At 42.1% G+C, this 23,571-nt stretch overlaps 1 protein-coding gene across 1 annotated transcript in view; it reads right to left on the bottom strand.

Annotated features, from left to right (window-relative positions):
- The window catches only part of MAML2 (mastermind like transcriptional coactivator 2), a 213,852-nt gene that overhangs the window by 48,764 nt on the left and 141,517 nt on the right, over positions 1–23,571 (bottom strand). The window contains exon 2 of the mRNA XM_085064654.1: positions 14,970–16,421. Within this exon, the coding sequence (XP_084920780.1) occupies positions 14,970–16,421 (1,452 nt within the window). The remainder of the gene's footprint in view (positions 1–14,969; positions 16,422–23,571) is intronic.

Raw genomic sequence — 23,571 nt, 5'->3', positions numbered from 1 at the left:
ATTAATAACTTGGAGTTTACTTTGCACATTGTTATGTTATTTTTAAAGAGCATTTGGAACACCTAAAGCCTGATTCTTATTAACACTAAGTCCTTGTTGCACCAAAGTGGTCTGAAGATGTAATTAAATTTTTCTTTGATTAAAAATTCTTTTCTCTGGTCATAATGATATAAAGGGCATCTTCACCTGAATCAGAGACAAAATTCTTGCTTAGGAACTTGCAATGGCAGGAAGGAGTAAACGGTTTTGTTGTCACTATTTCCCCAGATCACCCTAGTGATCAGCAGAAATCTTTTGAACACAATGTAAAAAGCAGACATTAGCATTATGGTGGCTTTACATACTCTGCTTGAAGAGGATCCTGCAATAATTAGTTTATAAGTCGAATTTCCTTCCTTTTTTGCAAGAAACATTTGCAAGTGAGCAAGGCTAGTACCGTGACACTATTGCTTTTGGCTTCTCCATGAAATGCCATTCCAGTTTGGATAAGATATAAATGGCTGAAAATCACCATTTCCCTTCTGTTGCTTGTGCTCCTCAGGATATTTGTGTCACCCTGTAAAAGTGGTCATTAAACTTGCCCTGAAGACAGCAGCAGAAAAAGCACATATGGCAGCAGGAACTTCTGGGGGTGCTAAGCTCTCCTAGAGCTGCAGTCTTTGAAAAAGCTTTCCAAGAGGCACAGCTCCCAATCACATCAGCCTGCTCCAGAGCTGAAAAGCAAACAGAACATCCACTTTCACAAGGCCTGTGTCTGCTGTGTTGAAATGGGCCAGGTCAGCTTGAGACCAGTCAAATGAAAAGAATACTGCCACAATGAGGGGCTGTAGGTTAGGTCACCATAAACTTCTTCAGGGAAGACATGGCTAAGATGAATTCCCCCAAACCAGGCACCTTTTCTGGCTTTCTTTGTATCAATAACCTTTTCTGCTATGATCAAGCAGCCTTATTTCTGTGGCTCCAGACAGAACTGTGTGTTGCAGTGGTCACCCTCAGAGTGATCAAGAGATGTTCAAAGATGGACTACGGGAACAGAGACACTCTATGCTGGGACTGTGCCCAATATATCTTCCACATTCTGCCATTTAGGCATTTTGAGTGCAACTTTGCCTCTACATCATACTGTCTGACTGCCCTCCGCAAATATTTCTTCTGAATTTGCCCAACTCCAGGTTTGAATCCATGCTGACTTTTGGTATCCACAATGTTGTGCAGCAAAGATGCCTACAGGAAGTGCTCCCTGGTGTTATGGATAAGATGCCTTCCTCCTGCTTGTTTTGCTGCCTGATGTTATCCACAGGTGCCTACAATTTTCCTGCTGGGAGATAGTAACTATTTCTTCCCAGTTTGTCTTCCCCATGTCACTCATGATCTCTGTCCATGTGTCCTATCTCATACTTTCTCATTGTCTGAAAAGTCTCAGATTAATTGCAGGAAGATGTTTCTTCCCTTCCATATGTTGCCTGAGACAGACACACAGGTTGCTTGGGATGGAAACACCTACAGATGCAGGAGCCTTGTCCTGCATGTTTATGTATGTGCATATGTGTGTTGCACACTCTCCACTTCCACCACACTGACTCCTGCACTTCACGTTGTTGTTTTGAGCAAAATTGGTGAGGGAATTTGAGGTGAGTACAGACTTTGTTTCCTTCTCATTAACTACGGCACTTGCCCTATGTTTCTCACAGGAACCCAGTAACACCCTGAACTGATGACAAAAAGGCAGACCTGAGTCTGAAGAAGGAACAAAAACCTGATTTCCTTCAAATATTTCAGAGCATTGGGTTGAAAGTTAAAATATTTAAATGTACCTTTTGTTTCAAACTGTTGCTTATGGAATATAGCAATTATGAACAATATTTTGATTAACATTTCAATATGGACAGAGTTGCCCTCTCCATCATCACACATGAAAATATATTCACCTTTGTGTAAATATACATACACGAAGTAGTTGAGATGCAAATTCAGAAGCCTTGGTGTGAAATCAATTTCTCCTGTGATCTACATTTGAAATGTAGCTCTTACCTTGCATCTATTTGCCATTTTGTGAAATGCTAAGATGCTACTGTAGTGTACACGAGCTCATTTCCATCACACACGAGTATCAACACATACAGCCTCTCTCAGTATAGAATGTAAACCTATGAATTTTTAAAATTGTTTAAGCCATATATATTTAAATATTAATGAAATTAAATTTTGACCACTTTGGCTGCTGAAACCTCTAAATCTTTAAAAGGAAGTTTCCTGAAAATACTCTGACATTTGTAGAAATCTTTGCTGGTCTGAAGTTTTAAGAAGGAAGTGCTTGGTAAAAGCATTTTTATTTGAAAAATTTATACAAAACCTGCAAAATTTATGCTAATTCTGAATTCAGCCCTATTTTGAAGACTAAAATTAAAGCCATCTAAATTGATGGCTTGTTTTCACAAATACTGATCTACTTCATCTCTCCTCAACTCAACCACCTTGTATCAAGACACCTATTTAGAAGCACTAGATGTATATCAAATGCTTTCACTTCATCCACTGTGTTAGAAAAAAGTGCTAATCTCACCATCTCAATTTTTAACCTTTAAAGAACAGTTAATAGTTATTCACTTCACAGAAGCTTTATGGATGCATTAGTGTGTAGAAAACAATTAGCATATATTACATAATTTCATTACTTCTGCTATCACTACTATCTCTGTTCCTACTGATATTTGTGCATGAACTCCATCTGATTTAGTTTTTGCTTGTAGCATTTGCATGGCTAAAATAACACAAATTCTGGGCATTCTGTCTTTTTTTTTTAAGTAACATTTATAGCATAATTCCAGCTTCTTCATTGTTTTGTTGCCACAAAAAGACAAGCCATGTAAGAAAAATTTAGGAAAAGCACAATAAAGGCTATCCCAAATTATTACCCTGGGGGACAGAGAGACTAAAAGGCACCTTGGAAACATCATTTGAGAGGACATGGGGCAGCAGCCACTCGTTTGCTTCTTGCCCTGAGAGTAACACATTATGTTGTCCAGATCCATGGGCTCAAATGCAAATATCAAGACAAAGTTATCTAATTAGCAGCCTCACAACTGCCTCTGGGTTTTATATGTTGTTTTTGTCAGGATTGGTTTTCCATAGTAGTCTCCTCTGTTTGAAAGAATATAATGAAGGTGATTAAAATGATTCATTAACATTGTGCCCATTTGAGCAAACAGTCCAAACATTTCTATATTCCCTGGTATCAAGTGCAGTGATCTTCACACAAATGTCCAAAGGTCTTTTAGCTTTTTTAATTTTTCCACAGCTTGACTTTAATTAGTGTTTCATTTATATACAATTACTGTACCAACTGACTAGCTTTAGATTTGATTTGGATTTTTTTGGAGGAGGAGAGGGAAGATAGCCTCATAACAGACCATATATTTAAATGAATAGTACAAATAAATGCCTGTAAGTCTATCTGGTGTCCCTAGCCATGGGACAGCTACTCCTCTTCCCTTAGAGGTGGTCTTCACAGATCCTCACTTGGTTCCCACAAAGAAAGGGACATATGAGGTGCCAGTCAGAGAACTAGTTTGTATTTTGCTATGAAAGCAGAAGAGGAGAAAAGGAACCCATTTTTAAACTGAGTGCCTTGCTATCATGTGTCTGACATTTATTCTAAATTTTATCTTAAAAGCAGTTAGGTTTTTGGCCACCAGCATTCTCCTCAGGAAAGCCAAACAATTGGGAATGTGCTGTTAATTTCCAGCCAAAATTTACTTATGGCCAATATCAAAGGTGGTTACTAGGTGCACTGGTTGGAAAACTTGTCAGAAGAAAAACAGAGGTGGATATGTTAAAGCTATATGGTTTTTGGACGAACATTCTCTAGATCTGCATAAATAATTTGGCTATGGACACGTAAGTCCTACTTTGCAGCTTTAAAAATCTCAGAATTTAATAGGGAGATGAATGTTTGTACCTCCACAAACCCAATTTCCTTAGTATTTTCAGATGGTGAGTCCAACACTCCAGCTAGCATTTCTGGAGGATTAAAAGTCCAATTTATATATATATATATTTTTTTTTTTTTTTTTTTTTAATACAGTGTTTAGATATGTCTATTGAAAACCTTTCTGAAGAACAGCCCCAGTGCTGCCTGGGGCCCTGGAGCTTGGCCCACCAAGAAGTGCGGCTTCTGAAAAGGAAGGGTGGCCGTGATAGCACTTCAAATATGAAACACAATTTTGACAACACAGCTGTACTTAGCCCATGAACTAGCTTTCATGTTTACCAAGGAGGCCTATAATTTGTGGACTGAGAGTTATTTACTTCTTTTAAAAATAAACTCAGCAGTGAAAGCCCTATGTGAAGAAGAGAAGATGCCAAAATCAAGGACTGTGGCACACTTGGGTCTCCTGCACAGACGTGATGGATGCTGCTGCTTTCTCACTGTGTTCAGCAGCCCACCTGGCTGGGAGATATTTCTTGATAGTGTTTCAGCTCCCCAGAATTGGGTGCTGAAGAGGAAGTAGGGCTGAGAAGGGACAGTCAGTGGGCTGGAAACACAGGAGGAGAGCTGCAGGATTCAAGGTAATGATAGGGCTGAGAGGAAGACAGCAAAAGAGAAGTTTGCACACTTCTTGTGCCATGAAGCTGGCATTGCACAACAGGCCAAAACGGAAGAGTACCTTTGGCTTTTTTTTTAGGAAGCCCTTGCCAAATATAAAAAAATCTAGTTTGTATGCTGTTGCTAGGAATATGTTAGTGAAACAAGTGAGCTGGTCATGCAAACAACTTGTTCGACAGAAAGCAAACCAAGTGGCAAAAGCCAGGTAGAGTGTTAACAGCTAAGACTGGAAATGAGACACCCAGCTTGTTTTGGATTTGCTCTGGTTCAGTTGATGCAGCAGATAAACGGTTAATGTCATTAGTGAACAAATGGCAGTGATCAAAAACCAACAGGAAAAGGCCACCACTTGCCATAATGTGAGCAAAACTATTGCGCTGCACGCCCTCCCTGCTGGGAAGTGGCAACGCTAGATAAAAGCAAATGGAAAAAAGAAGTATTTTGGAAAAACCCTCTCCCTGCCCCAAATACATTTCTTCCTGCTGGAAATTTTTGAAGTCCAGTTATTACTGTTGAGCCAGGTTTGTTCACAGGAAAAACAGAGAAGGATGGATCTGAAGAAAGTCTCAATTTTCAGCCTGTGAAATACTCATAAGATCCACTTTAGTGTTTGTGGATCCCATGCATAATGAGGCCCATGGAAGAAAACAATGGAGAGAGACAGGTAGGTTCATACTTAGAATGCTGCAGAAAGGGTTAAAAGTGGTCAGTTCATCACTCTTCTGTGTGGTGCCTTGGAAGTTTTCACAACACCAGATGTGTGAAAAAAAAAAGAAGAAAGCAAGCCCAGTGAACACCAGTAGACATCCTGGTGCCCTGGAAGTAGTTAAATTAACACCCAGCAGGGACAAATTTGCAGCTTTGGGAACAAGCTTAAAGTTAGTCTGTTTTCATTCCTGGAGTGAATTTGCAAGTGTATGACAGTGAAGTGCAGCCTGGGAAGGAGCAGGCAGCTTTGGATTAAGGATGGATAGCCAGAATTTGCTCCCACCCTCCCTCCTCCCACTCTGTTTTGCACTTAGGCTGTGAAGCTCCCAATACTTCTGCTAATCCCTCTGTCTTCCCATGTCTTTTACCAGTTCCAGTAGGAAAAAAAAAAGTGATTTGGTTTCCCCCCGCCCCCCCCATTCTAGCTGAAACCAGACAAGACTGGAGTCACCCCAGGAAAACCTGCTTTAGCTGGGATTGCAGTTAACAGTCCTTCGGAGAAATCTAGTTCTGAAATGGATGAAGTTGGATGCTTTTCTAACCAGATCCAAAGCACTAAATCCTTTAGTCATTCATCACTCAGTTGGAGATGGGCTGTGGCCCGGCTTGCAACCACTGCAAATTATAGAAAAGACTGGAAAAAGAAAAGTCTGTGAGAGTACATCTAACCCATCTTCACAGAATTACAGAAAGCCCTCACAGTCCCTCTCCCTCTTATAAGTTACATAACAAATTGGATCCACAAAAATACCATCTTTCCTCATTTTCACACCTTGGTTATTGCAAATATTTTTGCATCAGTCAATCATGGGGAAACTTTTCAACCAAGGTGGATTACACAGCTTCTTATGAAGGCCTGAGAAGACCAATCTTCATCATTCTTACTCGTGTATATCTTTGGCAAGGTAGGAAGAACCTTTAAACCATGAAACAACTTTCTCAGAGAGGTGGTTGATGCCCCAAGCCTGTCACTGTTTAGGAGGCATTTGCACCTGATAAAAATTTTGTCCAGCCCTGATTTGGTGAGGCAGTTAGACTACATGATCATTGTAGCTCCCTTCCAACTAAACTGTTCTGTTTATTCCGTTCTGTTCTATTTTGTTCTGTTCTATTCAAGTTGGTTTTGCAGTGGCTACACTTGCAGCTGGAGCTGGTAGAGGAGCTGTAGGGTCCTCTGAAGGAAGAAAACCAGAGAACAGGTTGTATTAGCTGCTTCCCAGCAGAGCAAATATCCTGTTTATTCTGTCTCACTGACTGCTGGAGACTAACAGGATGAATAGCACTGCCTGAAATGTGCAGTGTGTCCTTTCAGCTGGCAATTTGCAGGGCTCAGGGCTGCATTTCCTTCCCTGTCCTGAAGACTTTCTGCAGACACTTTGGGAACTACTGGACACAAAGCCCTTATGCTCCTTCACTTCTTCCTGGCATAGGACACAGGAACAGTTTTTAAGTGTTACCAGTCTTCTTCCCCTTTGCAAAGACTGTAGGTGCTTGTTCCCTGGGCATCAGTAGCTCCTATTCTGCTCCATTTTCTCAAGCACTGTTTCCCACCCTTTGATCCCCTGCTCTCTGTATGCCTGCCTACAGGCTCACTCTTAGCCTTCTCCTCCTGAGCTCCCAATCCTTCTCGCTCATTCCCTCTCATCCAAACCCAATCTGCACTCTGTATTACTGCCTGCCAGGCTTCTTCCTGCCCTCGGACCCTCACTCTTCCATCATTTCACTCCTTCATTCTTCTCACAGTTTCTGTCCATCCCATCCAAGTGCCCTACTCTAGATCCAGCCCCATCTGCCTGTTTCTTTCCCTTGCACTAAACTTTCTGCTCCCTGACTCTCCCTGTCCTGTCCTTCCACACCCAGTCTCCCTCTTGCAGCCAGCTGTTCACTCCTTCTCCAGACACCCTCTTGGCTGAGGTTCCCCACCAGCAGCCACCTGAGGTGAGGGTAACAGCTTGCTGGTGCTGGCAGAAGCAATTCCATTTCTGCTTCTGGCCTCCAGCTATGTGCTCCTGCCACTTCCCTTGTGCTGGCACTGGCTTTTCTGACCCCACAAGCTGAAGAAAGTCACTAGGAGAAAACACACATGGAGAGAAAAAGAACAGCTCTCTGCTAGTTTTGTGGGAACTCAGACATGTGCCAGAGCTGGTGCCAGAAGAAGTGCACACAAGGCTGGGGTGGGAAGGATTTCTCACCCCTTTCTGAAGCTTCCAGTCTTTAGATCAGCTCTTCCACCCTGTGAAACCTCACCTAAGAGAGTCCAAAGCCTCTGTCCTCCCCTTCTTTTGACATACTGCCACACAATTCCATGTGTGAAAGCAGGTTTCAGTCTGCACATGTCTTTGAGGCAGAGCAGCAGAATTGGGCTCATGGGTGCTTAGAGTCTTCTGCAAAGAGTTATTCCTCACTTGGGTACTCAGAGTGAGCCTTTTTCACTGGTTAGGTAGGAAGCTTAGGGGGTTAACATGAAATACAGATATCTGGTATGAAAGAGAGGGATAAATATCCCTCCTTTTACTCAATATCTGTGTTTTCTACTGTTTCACTGGGTCTGGTTCAACTCCAGAGTCTGTCAGAGGATTTTTCTGCAATGGTAAATGTATCCAACAACTCCAGTGGATTGATTGTAATGGCTTTGAATGACATCTTCCTTCTCTCCCCAAATACACAAGAATACATAAAACATACAGTAACATTTCCTTAATCTCAAGGTTTGGCTGACTTGCTTATTTAGATTATAAATTCTTCAGGGTAAAAACTGTCTCTTACACTGTGTGTGTACATTACCAGAAACAGGCATGCAGCAAATGAAGCAGGCAGATGGTTCTGGAATAGTTCTGTTGGAGCATCTGGCTGATTTTCTGGAACAGCATCACATTCAAATGGTAAATTCACCCGTGAAAACTCACATTAAAGGAACATTACTAGGTCTGTTGCTGTCTTAACAACAGTCATCTGTGGCCTGGGGCAGGTCTCCACCATAAAAACACCAGCAGTAAAAGTGGCTGAGTGGAGGAATAAATATTTGCCATTAAAATATTCCTTCATTTTGAACCCCTAGAGAGACAAATTACTGGGACTAAGCACTCTTGAGCACTTTGGGGAATTAAAATAGTAGGAAGACTCTAGGGAGAACTGGAGCTTGTTAATTTTTTTTTTTTTTTTTTTTTGTTCCTTGACTTCTTGAGGTATTCATAAATTGCCTACAAACAAGTAAAAACTTACAGGAAAGGGTTTTTCACCATGCCAGCTCCAAATGGCTGTGGAATTATATTGTTTTTCCAGGCTGCCTTTCCAAAATCCCTGCAGGAAGTTGACTCAGGATTTGACTCTGGCCTCAGATGCACACACAGCAATAGCAGGAATCCTCACTTCAACCAGGTAAGGAGCCCTTGTGGACATCATAGCTTTATGGACAAGTACACAGGTCAAGATAGACTAACTTGCTCCTTAGCAGAGAGCTAGACCTGAAATATCCTTGACTCCCTTTTTTCTGGTCAGCACGACATCTTCCTAGTTCCTTATCTCAGACCTGTCCTGTTACGCTTCCTTTCCAATTAGTCTGATAAGCACAAACTCATGTCCTGTGTTTGGTGATGATTCCTCACTTTACCCTACCACCCTGTGCCTCTGAACTGTAATCTCAGCCACCAGCACTGTGGATCTTCTTAGCTGCCATTTGGTCCTTGCAGCCATTGTCATCTTCTCCTATGCACACACCAGGTATCTTGGCTGTCTCTCTGCTTTCCATCCCTAGCCCATGCCTTCCAGGTTGTGGAGGAGTATAATCAGAGGGCTGAAGCAGCTAACAACCTTCCCTCTGTCTCCAACAGCATTTTTTCCCCCCGTAGCCAAGACAACTGACTGAGTCATGAAGGGTCTCTTGGATCACTGCAGTCCTCAAATCAACATCTCTAGACCTGCAGGCAGGGAGAAGTTAATTTCTATCAAATTCTTTCCGTAACACCCATCTTATCTTTGATCTTACAGAAGTCAGATCAGTGCTGTCCCTTTGAAACAGGTGCCATTTTTAATCCGAGTTTATACAGTTCTTCACAGAATGACATTTTCCTCTCTCAGTGGACCTCCCAAGCACTTTCACAATGTTAACAGATAATGAATGAGACTTCAAGTGTGTTGACATTAGCAAAGAACTAATCCAGGCAAGCTCAATGATGGCTTTCACTGGTACCTTCATGGAAGTACCTCCAAAAAGCAGCTCAAAAGAGACCTCAGGAACTCTCTCCTCTATCTCCCAAATCCCCAAACCAAGAAGCATTTGACCATGGCTACAATCTACTATTCTTCCAGTGTTAATGCTTTATGCAAAGAGTTCAAGAAACCTTATAGAACTTGGAATGTCTCTGAGACTTTGAATAATAATTTCCTCAGGGACTGACTGTCCACAGTGTGACTGTGCATGTATTTTGTTCAGCAAACTAAGCATGAATAAGGCACCACCAAGAAAACTGTCCATAATGACAATACAGCAACTTATTATGTTTTTTCTCTGGTTTCATGCTAATAAATCAGCTATGACCTTGCAATTGATGGTGGTTATTGGGACATACTCAAGTTTTTATCCAGAATATTAGATTCAGAAGTCCTTGTACAAGGGAATGTGACCAAAATGGAGCTATCAAGAAAAGCTGTCATCCAAATATTATTTTTATAGAGAGTATTGAGAGAAAGGTCACATTGTTATTTTCTTACACTATGGAACAGTTTCTATTATTACAGATTCCAAAAGCCTGGAATCTTTGTTATTTATGATCTAAATCAAGTTCAAGTCCTGGTTTGTACCAATTACCAAAAGCTACTCTAGGTTTTCTCTCTTCATTTCACAAATATTTGCAAAATAATTCCTTCACACTTCAAAACAGAGAGGTTGCCTCACCAAATGTGTTCTTCTTTTCTCCTGCAGTGGTAAACACAGAGGTCTAGGAAAATACTCTTTTGATAAAACTAATTTAAAGAAGTCACACTTTCTTTGAGAAATTTCAGGGGCTAAATTTGAAATGTAAGTTACCACTCAGCAGTGAATGGTAACAAGAGTTTTTTATATCTGCACTTTCAAAAAAAGACAAGTTCTTTTGGTCCTGGTGCTTTTCCCTCACATAGCACTCTAACTATCTGACAGTTTAACATATACTTTTTATTGAACCCATATGGTGCCCATGCTTTAAAAAAAGAAGTAGAAGGTCATATACTGCTTCTTACTATGCTGCTGTAAGTTCAATTACACTCTCCTGAAAAAAAATCCACCAAATTTTCCTGGGTTTACACTGGAGAAAATGAGAGGAGAATCTGTCTCAGCATCTCTGCAGTGCTGCCAGGTTAGTTGAAATACCATCTCTGTCCCTTTGAAATTTTTAAGATGATGAATACATATTAAGCTCTGGGCATTGGAAGGGCTGGTGTAATGGAATGGATTGCAAACGGGGGGTCACATCAGCACCTGGAGCTCCTGTGTGGTGGCACATCCCTTGGTGCAGTGCTTCTCAGAGGCTTTTCTCCAGCCAGATGCAGCCATGCTGTGTCCCGGGATCAAGGAGCACCTGGATGGCCTTTGGACACATGCTGCAAGACAGAAAGTCCTCCTGGACACAGCGTGAGGCAAGAGTCACATACAGGGAATACCTGCCAGGAGCTGGTACTGGAGAAGGGACTGCTCAGTATGCAGTAGGAAGGACTACTGGTTGGACTTAAAAGGAGCCTGCTCAGACCTGGTAAAGAAAATTATCTAAGGCATGCTCCAACTAGGGCAAGCAAGGGCAAATACCACCATCACCCTTTAAACTGCGACTAATCACAATTCTGGGGTTATTGAAAAAGAAAATAGACATGTGAAAAAGAAGATGATCCCATCCTCAAAGCAATTCTAAAGGAACAAGGACTAACAATGCCCCAGGCTTTGCACTAGCAAACACTGTTGTGGGTTGTATCTACATGGATGTTTCCAGAGGCTTAAAAATATGGACTACTGCTTGTTCATGTAAAGTGGGGGGTGAAGCTCTCACGATCCCTTGTGTTATCCTTGCCTCCAAAGCCAAGACTAAATAGGACACATGCCCACATGTAGCAGATAGAGTGGCCTTGCTCCGTTAGGGTTCCTGTTCTCATGAGCTCAGCCTTCTATTCTCCCTTCCCTTGAGCAAATGAAGTTGAATAAAAACAATTGGAGAAAAATTCAGCTTGAAATCCTTGAGTTTAATTTGGCTTTAGGTCAAAACCAGAAGGGGATGAAAAATATTTTATTTAGTAGATACAGACTTTTTCTTTTCTTTTTTTTTTTTTTTTCTTTTTTTTTCTTTTTTTGTAAATTTTGACTTCACAGAAAAGTAACGGATCTTATTAAACATGTCCTACGGCTGATCAAAAACTTTGAAAATGTGTGTGGAATTTCTTAGACTAGTTAAAAACATCAAGTCTTCAGTTCAAAAACCTTAAGTCTTACTTCAGAAGCATCTTTCACTGACTGGACTACATTCCTTCAAATGGGAAAAGTTGGCGTTCTACCCAAGCCCCATTACAGATTTTCAGCCAAAGTTCTGTAGAAGCATCACAAACCTGATTAAACCTGTGTAGATCTTCTAATTATTTCCTAAACAAAGAGAGTGTTGAATTTCTATGAATTTTTTCATTACTATGTATATGTTGCATTCCGATAGACAATAGAATGGAATCTTTCCCACAACAATGGAGAATAAAGGAGAGAGGCAAACAAACTGTTCACTCAGATCAACCTTCCAGGAAACCAAGATGATTTCCATCATTTTTATGACTTTTCCCTAGAGGCAAGAGACATCTAATTAGCAAATCCCTCTGTAAGTTTGTTTTGATTTGACACAAAGAGAATATGACAAGCAGAGAAATTATTAGCCTTGCATTTCCAGTGAGCCAGTTGGGACTGATAAAACCAAGCTCAAATGGGTTTTGGGGATCTTAAAGCTTGGGGAGCAAAAATCCAGAGGGTGATATACTTCTGCTAAAAATGTGAACTCACAGGGTTCCAGTCAGTGATTTCTGATGGCAATGTCACAGCAGTCCTTTATGAATGTGCACTCACATTGCTAGCTACAAAGCATTCCAGCCAGTTGTGAGATGGTCCTATAATGATCTGAGGAGGAGTTCAATGATACCAAGCAGAATAAAATCTTGATTCCTCATGCAGAAATAGAGCATGAGTAAAATAAATATTAATAATGAAGTTAATTAGTAAATGCTGGTAATTAATCATGCATTACTTTTAATGATGTGTAGAAATCCTCAGAGGTGGGAGATGATCCTTCAGGAAAGCAGACTGTGCAGCCTAAATGAGGTGATGTCCCCATTGCTAAAATCAGCAGCAGTCGACTCACAAGGTCGCTTTGACCTCTGTTGTTTTTACTGGAAGATAATAGTAGCAGTGTCTCCTCCTCTTCTGATTTAATATTCAGACTTCTGTGTCAAGCAGGCCCTGACCAAGGGGTTGGTGAGCTCTTGCAGCAGTGCAGACAAGTGCTAAAGAGTCCACAGCACTCATAAATACTGCCAGGTAAACAGTTATGTTCAAACCTTTAAAACACTCTGTAATTTATGGACAATTGCATTCTAAGTATTGTTCCAGCAAAATACTCTACTTGAGAGAGACCTAATTGATTCTCTGAACTTCATCAGCACTTTGGAACAACCACAAATAGCTCTAAAAAGATCCAGTTATCTCTCTAGAGCATAGAAAAACAGCATCCTTGCTGCAAAAGCCCCATAATCTGTGTCTAAAAAGCTTCCAAACTTCTCAACTTCTCACATCCTGCAGAAACAGCTGTGGAAGTGGTCAGATGACAAGAAACTTTGTAAAATTAGTTTGCAGAAAGAAGCCTGTGATGATAGGCAAAACCCCTTCTTTGGTGTAATATCTAAAGCTTGGCACTCGGCAAAGTTCACTTAGGACAAGTTTCCTAAGCCAAAAATCTTGTGGCTGCACAGGTGAGAGATCTTGCTACACTCATGGTAAATCCTACAAGTACTACTAGGGCCGAGGTGCCAAGTCCCATCTTGTTGGCTGGCCTCCCTGAGCAGCAGCCCAAGAGGACACAGAGCAAGGAGCTAACATGACCTCAAAGCAGAGTAGCTCTAGTGTTTTTATGCCTTTCCAGAATGTGACCTTGCAAATTTTTTCAGAAAAACAGTAGTGTTTGTAGAAATCCTGCCTCCCTCCCCTGTGATGACAGATTGCTGGAAGGTTCATCATGGCTAAATGAAGGAACTGTTAAAATTCATCTGCCTGCCAGTCTATTAAGAGAATGGGGAAATACACCTAAGAAGAAAGCACACAGTGACTCAAGAAGAAGAGGAACAGCTTGCAGAGACCTCCCGTAAAACAGCAAAACTGCACTTGCATCGTGCCAATGCTCATTCTACAGCATCTTTCAACAAAGCAATTTCTCCCATCTGCCCATAGGTTTCACCTGATACCTCTCGCTAAGGGACATTTTTTTTGAGAAAATCATGGTTAGTTGGTCAGGAAATTTAAGAGTTAAAAGGAGAAAGGTGTTCAGGCATACAACTATATTTACTCTTTTTAAAACATCAGACTGTTCACCCAGTTTGGTGAAGAAACTCCAGTTCTGAATGATGCTTTCACAGTGCTCCTTCTCTGGGACTCCATGGAAAACTTAGGCTTTCATTTTTCAGTAGCTTCTCATAGCTGTTTCCACAACTACAGATGATCTCCACACCTATACTGCAATTCCATATCTTCAAATATGTTGAGACTAAGTCCCACCTAAACTACTCAGTTGTCCAAACATCCTGAGGTCAAATATGTTTTACTTGTTTTGCACCTGCTTTCCAGATTCTGGGGTACAGTGAGGTTGCACATTCTCACTTTGATTGGCAGGTATGAAACTTGGATGTGAGACTTGGGTGCACAGGGACTTGGCATAGCAAAACTAAGTTACAACAGCAGATTTTGTCAGAGCACTGTCTCATGATAACACAGTGGGTGCTGGCCACATGGAATATAATTGTAGACATATCTGTGGCAACCTTCTCCTTCGTATCTAAGCATGTGTTTTATCCACAGAATATTCCCAGAAGCGTGATGGGTGTTTATAAAGCTCACAGATAAATCTTAGTTTTTCTTTGCCAAAGCGATAGCAAATGTGCAAACAGTATTTTCTGTCATATCAGTCAAAAGTTATCTAAAAACAGAATTTCCTAACCCTGCCTCCCTGAGAAAAATGATGGCATAAAAATTAACATTGTAAAACACATTATCTAAGATAACATAGGAATTCATCAAAATTTTGACTTTCAAAAGAGCCTAAATTTTTGTAAGCTAGAGAGCTTAGATAGGAATCCAAAATAAGCTTGCATCTGTCCTACTATCTCACCTTTCTGACAAGTATCTACATAATATATAGCAGTGACATATTAATTCCATTTCACAAAAAGTGTTATGCACATGTTTCTTGAAATTCTTCTAAATGTACATCCATGATACACCTGAACAGGTGCTAAATGTGCCATCACCAGCTCTGCAGAAGTGCATGCTGAGATGGTCAATAACTTACACCAGGACACATCTCCTGTAGGGATGAGGCCAGGCTGGAAAAGCCTTTTTACTACTTGGATCAGAATGATTCTGTAACAAAGAAGGAGGAATTTGTCTTACCTGTCTATGCTGCTGAGAGACTGGATACTGCAAACCTGAGATTTGCTGGCTTTGCTGCATTTTCTGAAGCATCATTTTTTGCTGCATTGCTAGGGTCACATTAGGTGGCCTCTGAAGAGATTGGTTTGGGAGAGGCTGAGCAGTTTGCGGCTGTGGCTGTTGTTGCTGCTGTTGCTGTGGCTGCTGCACGGGAGCTGAACCCTGTGCCTGCTGGGTGTAGTGCAGAAGGGCAGGCTTGTTTTGGGAACCCAAAACTGAAGGCATCTGCTGGTTTGTTTGCTCTGAGTTAAAGTGAAACAAAGGCTTTGTGTTGCCATGATGCTGCTCTAGAGGTGGCTGAGCGCTGTTGATAAAGTTTCTGTTGAGGTCCTGAGGCTTCTGTTGCATGATTATGTCCATGGGATTGCTCTGGGGAGTGGTTGGTTTATAAACATAGCTGTTCATCCCTTTTGATTGGTTTCCATTCACTGGCACCCCAAGCATTGCTGAGCTTTGTGGGCTGAACTGCTGCTGGCGAAAAGAAGGACTGGGGATCTTCTCTTGCACGAAGGGTCCAGGGGAAGGTCCTGATGGAGACAGAGTGGACCAGTTGGCTGTCTGGTTCTGCTGCTGCTGTTGCTGCTGAATCAAGGCATGCTGCTGCCGATTGGCTGCGATCTGTTTGAGCTGCTGTGCATGAGACACCTCCTGCCAGTTAGGCAATGGCCGAGTGGACGCAGAAGAAACCTGTGACACTTGTGTTTGAGGCACCGAGGGGATGGGTGAAGAGGCAGACATGGCAGTGGTAGCCATAGTGAAGGCTGGACCTGTAGAAGAAGGCCTCATCTGTGGGGAGCCCACAGGAGCCTGATTCATGCCTGGTGCATACTCACTTTTTATCACCATCTTATCCATCTGCAGAGATCTCACAGGGCCCCTCTGGCTCTGCTGGCCAAGGTCAATGTTGAATGGCTCGTCTTGTTTTATCGTGGCATTTATCATATTCTCCAGCTCAACATCACTCATTGGTGGCACTGATATGTTAGTCAGTTCATTAAACAGCTCCTGAAGCTCAAGATCCATCATTTGGTCCCATGAGTCTTCCCCATATCTGTTAGAGAACATGTTCTCATGGGATGTCTGGCTGTCTAAGTGTTTGCTGCAGGACATCGTTTCTCCTGGTTCTTTCTTTACCTCTTTCAAAGTCATATTAAACAAGTCATTCCCACTAGCATGGGTATTGTTTGCTAGGCTGCTGGCCTTTCTTTGTGACCCTTGCCCCACAGTCATAGCTCCTGACATTGACTGGCTTTGGCAATTGTTAACATGTTGTCCACCTTGTCCCACTGAGATATTGTCACCCACTCTTATCCTCTTAATGTCAAGGAAAGAGCTCTCTGTAACACCATTGGGCCTCTTGTTGTTGACAGGCGACAGATTTACCACCAACTTTCTCTTCAAGGAGCCTTGGAGCTGAAAGAAGCACAGACAAAAACAAAATCATTAGATGATACTGAAGAAATAATTTAATGACTTGAAAGGCAACAGGCAAGCATTGCTTAGTTCAGAAAGCTCCTCTGGGCTTTTTTTACTCAGTGAAGCTGTGCAGAACTGTGGGAAAATATGCTTCTAGTGGTGAATCTCCCTGCCACTGCCACCCTTGCCATCACCCATTTTTGAGCACTGCTGCCTCCTTTTGATCACAGATCCGCTTCCCCTCATGGGTGGGATGAGGGAGAGCAGTAGCCAGAGCTGTAGCTGGAAAAACCTCTCTGTTCTGGATCTGCTGCAATCTAGCTGTGCCAGACAGATCTAAAGTATTTTTAGCAGAGACAAAAGCAGTCATGAAATCTGCCCTTGTGCCTACTCGGTGCTGAAGGTTTTTCTTCTCCTGATTTTGGTATATGATCCAAAAGAACATTTTTGATACCCATAGAGTCCGAAAGTCCTTGAACACATTATAATGACACACACAAGATCAAGGAATCCTAAGCTCATGTAGGTTTATACTGGCCAGAGACGTGTATAATTAAAAATATTAGATGTTAACTTGTTGAAAACTGAGAATGAATCCACTGGAGCCATGTCAGGTTATGTCAGCCAAGGGTCTGGCCCATGTTGTACTGCCAGATTATTTCCCAAAGACGTATATTAGTACACTAAACCCTAGTTGTTTATGTCCTGAAACATCTCATAAAACACACAGTCCACGCAACACTGCCGTGAGAGTTGTAACTCTTATTTCTTTTTCCTTAAATATTTACAGAGATACTTCAATTTGCTCACCAGGCCTGTGGGCCTACCGAAGGCAAAGAGGTTCATGGCTCTGTCTGCCTGATCTACACTCATCTGCTGTGGCTGTACACACAAATTCCCACCCCATGCACAGAAAACAGAGATGTCAGTCCCATAAGCTGAAAAGCTAGGACTTGGTACATATGCCCTCAAGTAAGATGCAGATGCCTTCAAGAAGCATTGCTTTGAACATGGTTCATAAAAGAACAGATCACTTTAAAACAAGGGCAGCTGTCCTATATTTAGGCCTGTACATTTGATCTTAGAGGTCTTTTCCAACTTTAATGATTCTATGATTCTATGGCCGAAGGGGCGTGCAGCAAGGAGAGGACACGGCCACATGCAGCCCTTGCTGAGCCAGCACACACTGTCCCTGTTTCAGCCATGAGCAATGCCAGGAAACAGGGCTCATCTTCTGCCTTCTGCACCTGGGCAGAAGTGCAATGGCCCCAGAGGCATCAAGACAATGCCATCTGAGAAATACCTGTGTGTACCAGTGAGAAATAGTGTCTGGACAAACTGCGATACCTTGGGAGGCTGTGAAGGACAGAGAGAACTGAGAACTCTAATTTTCCAGTTAAGTGAGGAAGAATGATTTATGAGAGCTTCCAGTCACATTATTTTCATCATGCTGTTTCATGTACAGAAGTCCATGGGCAGGTAATACTCTGTTGTGGCCTCTACGCCCCTCAGCTTCAGGCGTACTTACAGGTAAAAGCTCTTCCCAGATAACTCGAGGTGTGAAAAATTTTATTCTGGTGTGAATACCAATGAATTGCTTGAAAAAAGCTCAACTGAGAAATACATATTTCCTCCAAACCCACCTATTCTTCCATTACATCAGCAGGTCACTGAGTTTAGCCCTTAAAAATAAAGTTTGCAATTTCTCTCTCTGACACTGGAAATCGCATCTCATATCTCAAGTTGTTTTCAGCACAGCTTTTAAATCACAGATTCATGTTTTGATAAGGACAGACATGTTGATGCTTAGTGGTACAAGTGCACAGACTGTGTGCCTGCAAGAGTAATTATTGTCATTAGGTGTCCCTTGAGGGGAGAGGTTTGGGTGGTCACTGCAAAGAGTACAGACTGTCTTGGGTTAGCATGTTCCTTCTGACACATGAGTCACTGTACTTTCCTTTGGAACAAAAAAAAGGTAAGTTGCACTTCCTTTTACCATCATCTTTTGCTGTCAGTGTGTTTATTAGAAACCATTCTCATACACCCAAATTCATCTTCCTGGGAAATGGGGAAGTCCCCAGGTCGTCAGAATACATGACTTGGCAGCACATTTTGCTTTCAGATGTCTTGCTGACAGAAAGGCTGAACAGATAAGGAAGACTATGTACCCTGCATACATATATGTTTTATGTGGTTAATATGAGTTTCTGAGTTAATTTGGGTTTGCTTGACATTTTAAAGCAGAGGGAGCTGTGTAAAAAACTCCACATTTTCAGGGCACCTGCACCAAGCTTTCTGACACATATAAAAATGCAGGTGTTACATTGTGCTGTGTGCAGTATCTGCTTTTCTCCTGCATTTGAAGTAGCTTCTAGCGGATAGCAGGGTGAGGTGGGTGAGCAGACGAGGGTGAGCTGGGAAGTGGTTTGCCACACAAGTCAGCAGCAGAGCCAGGCAGAGCACCACAATCTCCAGACACATCCCTTAACCAAGTGCTCCCTCCCTTAACATGGGCTGGAGGACTCCTGGTTTCATGGCATCTGCTCAAGTGTCCACCAAAAAGGGCACTGTGCATTTCTAAAGAAGAAATAACAAGAGGTAACTTATCACATCTCCCCAAAACTTTGCAAACGTAGCCTGTGGAATGCTGACAACCCTGTCAGTTAATAGATGTCCACACCTCAAAGCAGAAATGAGAGCAAGTGAGGCTGCAAAGGTGCAGGGAACTCAGGGGACTTCACTGAGGCTGCTACAAAGGGCCTGATTTCACTTGCCCCATGAGTTCAGGATATGGGGGGGAGGGTGTGGGAAGGATGTGAGCAGCTCACAGGGATGAAGGCCCCTCTACCTCCTTGCACTGAGCTGTTACCAATTATATGTTGGGGGCGCTGCAGGGGACAGGTCTGTGTTTGTCCAGGAAGATGAGCAGCGACTGTCACAAGCCTCTCTGTCTCACTACTTCATCTGAACATGTCTTTTGTGGGGCACTGCTGCTCCACCATTACACCTCTTTTGTTTTCAGAAGGGAAAGGACCAGGGTTCCATCACACAAATCTTTGCAGTTTTCTAGCAGTCACATTTTTCAATTACTGACTAAAAGTCAGTACTCAAGCCCTTTTTCCCCAAGCAAAACACAGACTCTTCAGAAGGAAAAAAGAAAAAAAAGAACTTGCCAGATTTCAGGCTCCATCTCTTTCAATTTGCAAGCTAGGATTGATTTGGGTCAGTAAACATTAAGCAAAAGTTCCTATAATACACACACACACACGGAGGCACATTCCTCAGATCGTACAGGTTTGCGGTTACACATCTCAAACTGCTTGAACTGCGTAATACTGAAAAGCCCTGTGATGGGAAATGAGTGACATGACAGTAAGTGGGAGAGGAGGAAGCCCTCCATGCCCAGCTCCATCCCACAGGTAGGTGGGCAACACTGGATGAACCATCACAGAGCACAAGCATTTCCTGGCAGCCTGTGTTATTGTGAGACCTTTTGCTGAGCAGGCTCTGGTGAGTCAGTGTGAGTTCATGCACTTACAGCAAGGCAGTGCTGGATGATTGATCTTCTGAAGTGAAAACTGCATGGCCTGAGCCTCTGGAGATCATGTCTGCGAGACAGCCCAACGCTGCTCCTGGACAAAGTGCTTGGGGACAGCGGAGGGCAAAACTCTAGAGATGACTTGGTTTAAATGACCCAGTGTGATACCATGTCCTGTGCAGAAGGACATATAGAATATTTATAAGTTTTATATTTAAAACTTATTCTGAGTCTTAAAGGAATTTAAGAGAGGCAGCTTTTTCTCTCATGCTCTCTGACACCAGGCCAAATCAGCAGGAGATCCACTGAGCTAATAATTAGGGCTCATCAAATTCTGCTATCAAATAATTTCTCTTTTGGAAAAACAGAAAGACTTTTGCTTCACCTTTCTTTTCGTTGAATTTTTCTTTTCTGGCTCAATTTTTTATTTTTACCAGAAAATGGAAACAAAAACAATTTTGGTGCAAAAGCACAGTTTTTCAGTGGGAAATTTTAGAGATTGTTTTCTACAAAACATCCATATCAAACAATATTTTTATCACGTCATTGATGCATTTCTGACATTACTCATGTGTATTCACCTTGTATTCCTTTTCACAGGATCTGTCTCATATGTCCAAGAACAGAATTGTCTGTGTCAGCAGGAAATAATACAGTATATCAGGTTTCACTTTCAATAAAAGTCTTTTTTTTTGTGCATTTCACACAGCTTCTGCAGTTGGACTTCCTTTAGAAATTGCTCTTTATTTCATTTAACACTGTGTAGGAAGTGCTCGACAGTGCTCCTAAGCTAACCATCCAGCACCTTGAGTTTCACAGCTCTCAGGACAAGTAAAACATAAGCTGTCCCTCTGACTTGCCCAAGTAACTCCATAGTGCCTGCAGATCAAGGCCTTGTACAGAGATGTTAGTACTGTACCTGACTGTAATTTTGAAATGTTTATAGCTGGACACTTAAGACTGGGCCAAAACACCAAAATGCCCCAAGGAAACTACAGAGAAAATACCACAGTGTGAGAGTCTTAAGTCCCCACTAAGCCTTTTTGCTGAAGACATAAAAGGAAGATTCCTCCCACCTTTGTTCTCCCACCTCTCCCAGTTTCCTACAAAGGTTTGCAGCTTTGTAACATTCTGTGGTGGAACAAGGGGGATGAAACTCCCAAGGTGCTCCTGACTGAAACCCCACATTGTGAAGCAGGCAGTGTGGCAATGTTAGTGGTTTGTGTGGAGCGATACTTCTGATGATAGAAAAAGCAAGTTTGTATTTTGTGCTTTTAATGTAGAAGCAGAAAACAAATCCACTTTAAAAAGTCCATTTTGGACTACCTAGACTTTCTTACAATATGTGTTGACTGTATCTATGGCTGCACTGTAAACAAAATCCTTCATGTAGCTGGGGAAGCAAAAGAGTAAAAGAATTACAGGAAAAATATGAAAAATATTCAAACAATGAAAAGTGGAAAAAAGATTCATTCCAAAGGAGAAAAATATGCTGAATGCTACTTCTTATTTATGCTGTGAAAGAACCTTTGCATTGCAGGGCTGGACCCAGCAAGCCACCCTTGAGGCTTAGAGTCTGATTCTGAATGACAGCAACTCTCAATTTAAAAATAGTGGTTCGCAGTGCTTGCTGCCAGCAGGATCCCATGGTATTCGGAGCTGTGCCAAGCTGGGGAGCACCTTTCCAGGCAGGAACTGGGGCTCACCAGTGCAGAGCCTCCCTGTTGCAGGCATCTACCCAGCCCTTCTGCTCTGCACTTTCTCTGCACTGCATGAGTATATTTCTTTTTAATATTTTGTCTTCAACTGCAGCATGTACCTGACACGGCTGAGGATGCAGCATGGGAGTTGTCTTCCGAGAGATTTTAATACTCTGCATTCACAAAGTCCAATCTGCTGGATAATGCTGATCTGGGAAGCAACATTAATTTTTCATGCAGGGCTGAGTGGCAGAGTGGAGGCCCTGGGCACAGTGCACAATGGAGAGCAGCCTGAGAGCTGGCATGTCCTCACAGCACCACGGCTAGGACAAGGTGATTCCTCCATGGGGCAAAGAGCTGTGAAGGAGTAGCAGATGCTGTTTCTTGCTCCAGTCAGGTTTGCACAGGCTCAACTCCACGTGTCCTCTGCTGCCCACCCTGTGTTCACAGGAAGGACACCAACTGTTCTCTCTGAGCCCAAGGAAGAGGAAGCACAGGTGCCTTCAGCCCCACACTGTCGGTGAGCATGGCAGCTGCAAACAGCACTCCTCCACTCTGCCTCACTCCCCTCCTGTTTAGCTAACCAGCTCCACAGACCACTTGGGTGACTAGGAGCAAGGTTTACTGCCATGAGAATTTTGCTCTACCCATCCCAAACCTCCTCACTGACCATCCCTGTCCTTCTGATCTGGGAGTCTATCCAGGCCTCTTGCAGTGCTGTCCTGACTCTGGCTGATCCTTAGACATAAGCACCACTGGCAATAATAAAGCTGATTGAGAGGCAACAGAACTTTTCCTCCCTGTTTACTGTAATGTTTAGTGCCACTAAAACTGAATTTACAGCAACAAATAAGGATGTTTCTTGGCTGACAAGTATCCACTTAATTTTCATTAGTTGGAACAAGGCTGGAATAACAATCAGTATGTTAGAAATCCCACAATTTACCTTTGCTTATGGAAAAATTATGTATCTTGCCAACTGAGCATACCAACCTAAAAATGCATTCATATTATTCATTGTGTACTGCCTAGAAACATAATGTCAGGGCTTTGGTCCAGGTTGCTGAAGCACAATAATTATATTTTTTATGCAGATTTTACATCTGATGGATTATAAAATATCATGTCTAGTCAAAGTCTTTTAGAAGAATAGGAACACAGAAAAACAATAGCATTTTAACTAGGTCAAGATTGCTAATCAGAGTGTAGCAGTCATTACTGTGTGCAAAACAAATAGGCATGAAAGATCTGTATTTCTTATCTTGCAAGCTGTGTATTTGTCTTCTGGAGAAGTCTTTTCTGATTTGGTTTTTTTTTTTCTTTTTTTCTTTCTTTCTTTTTTTTTAATGATCCTTTTCAACCATGAATAAATTAACAATCACTTTGTGTGAAATCTACAGAAATTTATGTCAACATTTATTACCATGAAATGTGGAACAAAGCATAATGCAACCTGAGCTTTGGGAAATACGACTGCTTAACTGATCCTATCCTGATGAGAAGGAAATATCAAATGCATTATAAATGCTGACAGGATGATCAGGCATGTAAAGCAGGTCATCCAACACCACCCTCCACATTGTTTACCAGTTTCATAAGTCAGCTTAAGGTATTAAAAACACATACTGTCTTGCACAGGAAGCTCCTAATCCTTAAAAATGTGGCTGCTGTTATTTGATTTGCCTTTTAGAGATCAATGCCACAGCAGATTTCACCTAACGAAAGACGACTGAGAGCAGTCTAGTCCTGGTATTCTGCTCAGCATTGCTTCCAAATTGTCACTTTGTAGGCACTTTAGGGCACATATCCACTCCCACATGTGGGCTTTTATTACCTGTCTAAGTACCTATCTCCTCTACAACACTCTCTTATCAAAAGCTCAGTCACTGCAGGAAGACAGTAGCCCTCC

This window comes from Lichenostomus cassidix, chromosome 1, assembly GCF_008360975.1.
Source record: "Lichenostomus cassidix isolate B80296 chromosome 1, HeHo_3.0, whole genome shotgun sequence".
In the NCBI taxonomy this organism is placed as follows: Eukaryota; Metazoa; Chordata; class Aves; order Passeriformes; family Meliphagidae; genus Lichenostomus; species Lichenostomus cassidix.
Note: the sequence above shows the minus strand (reverse complement) of the source record. Positions and strands in the feature narration are given on the sequence as shown.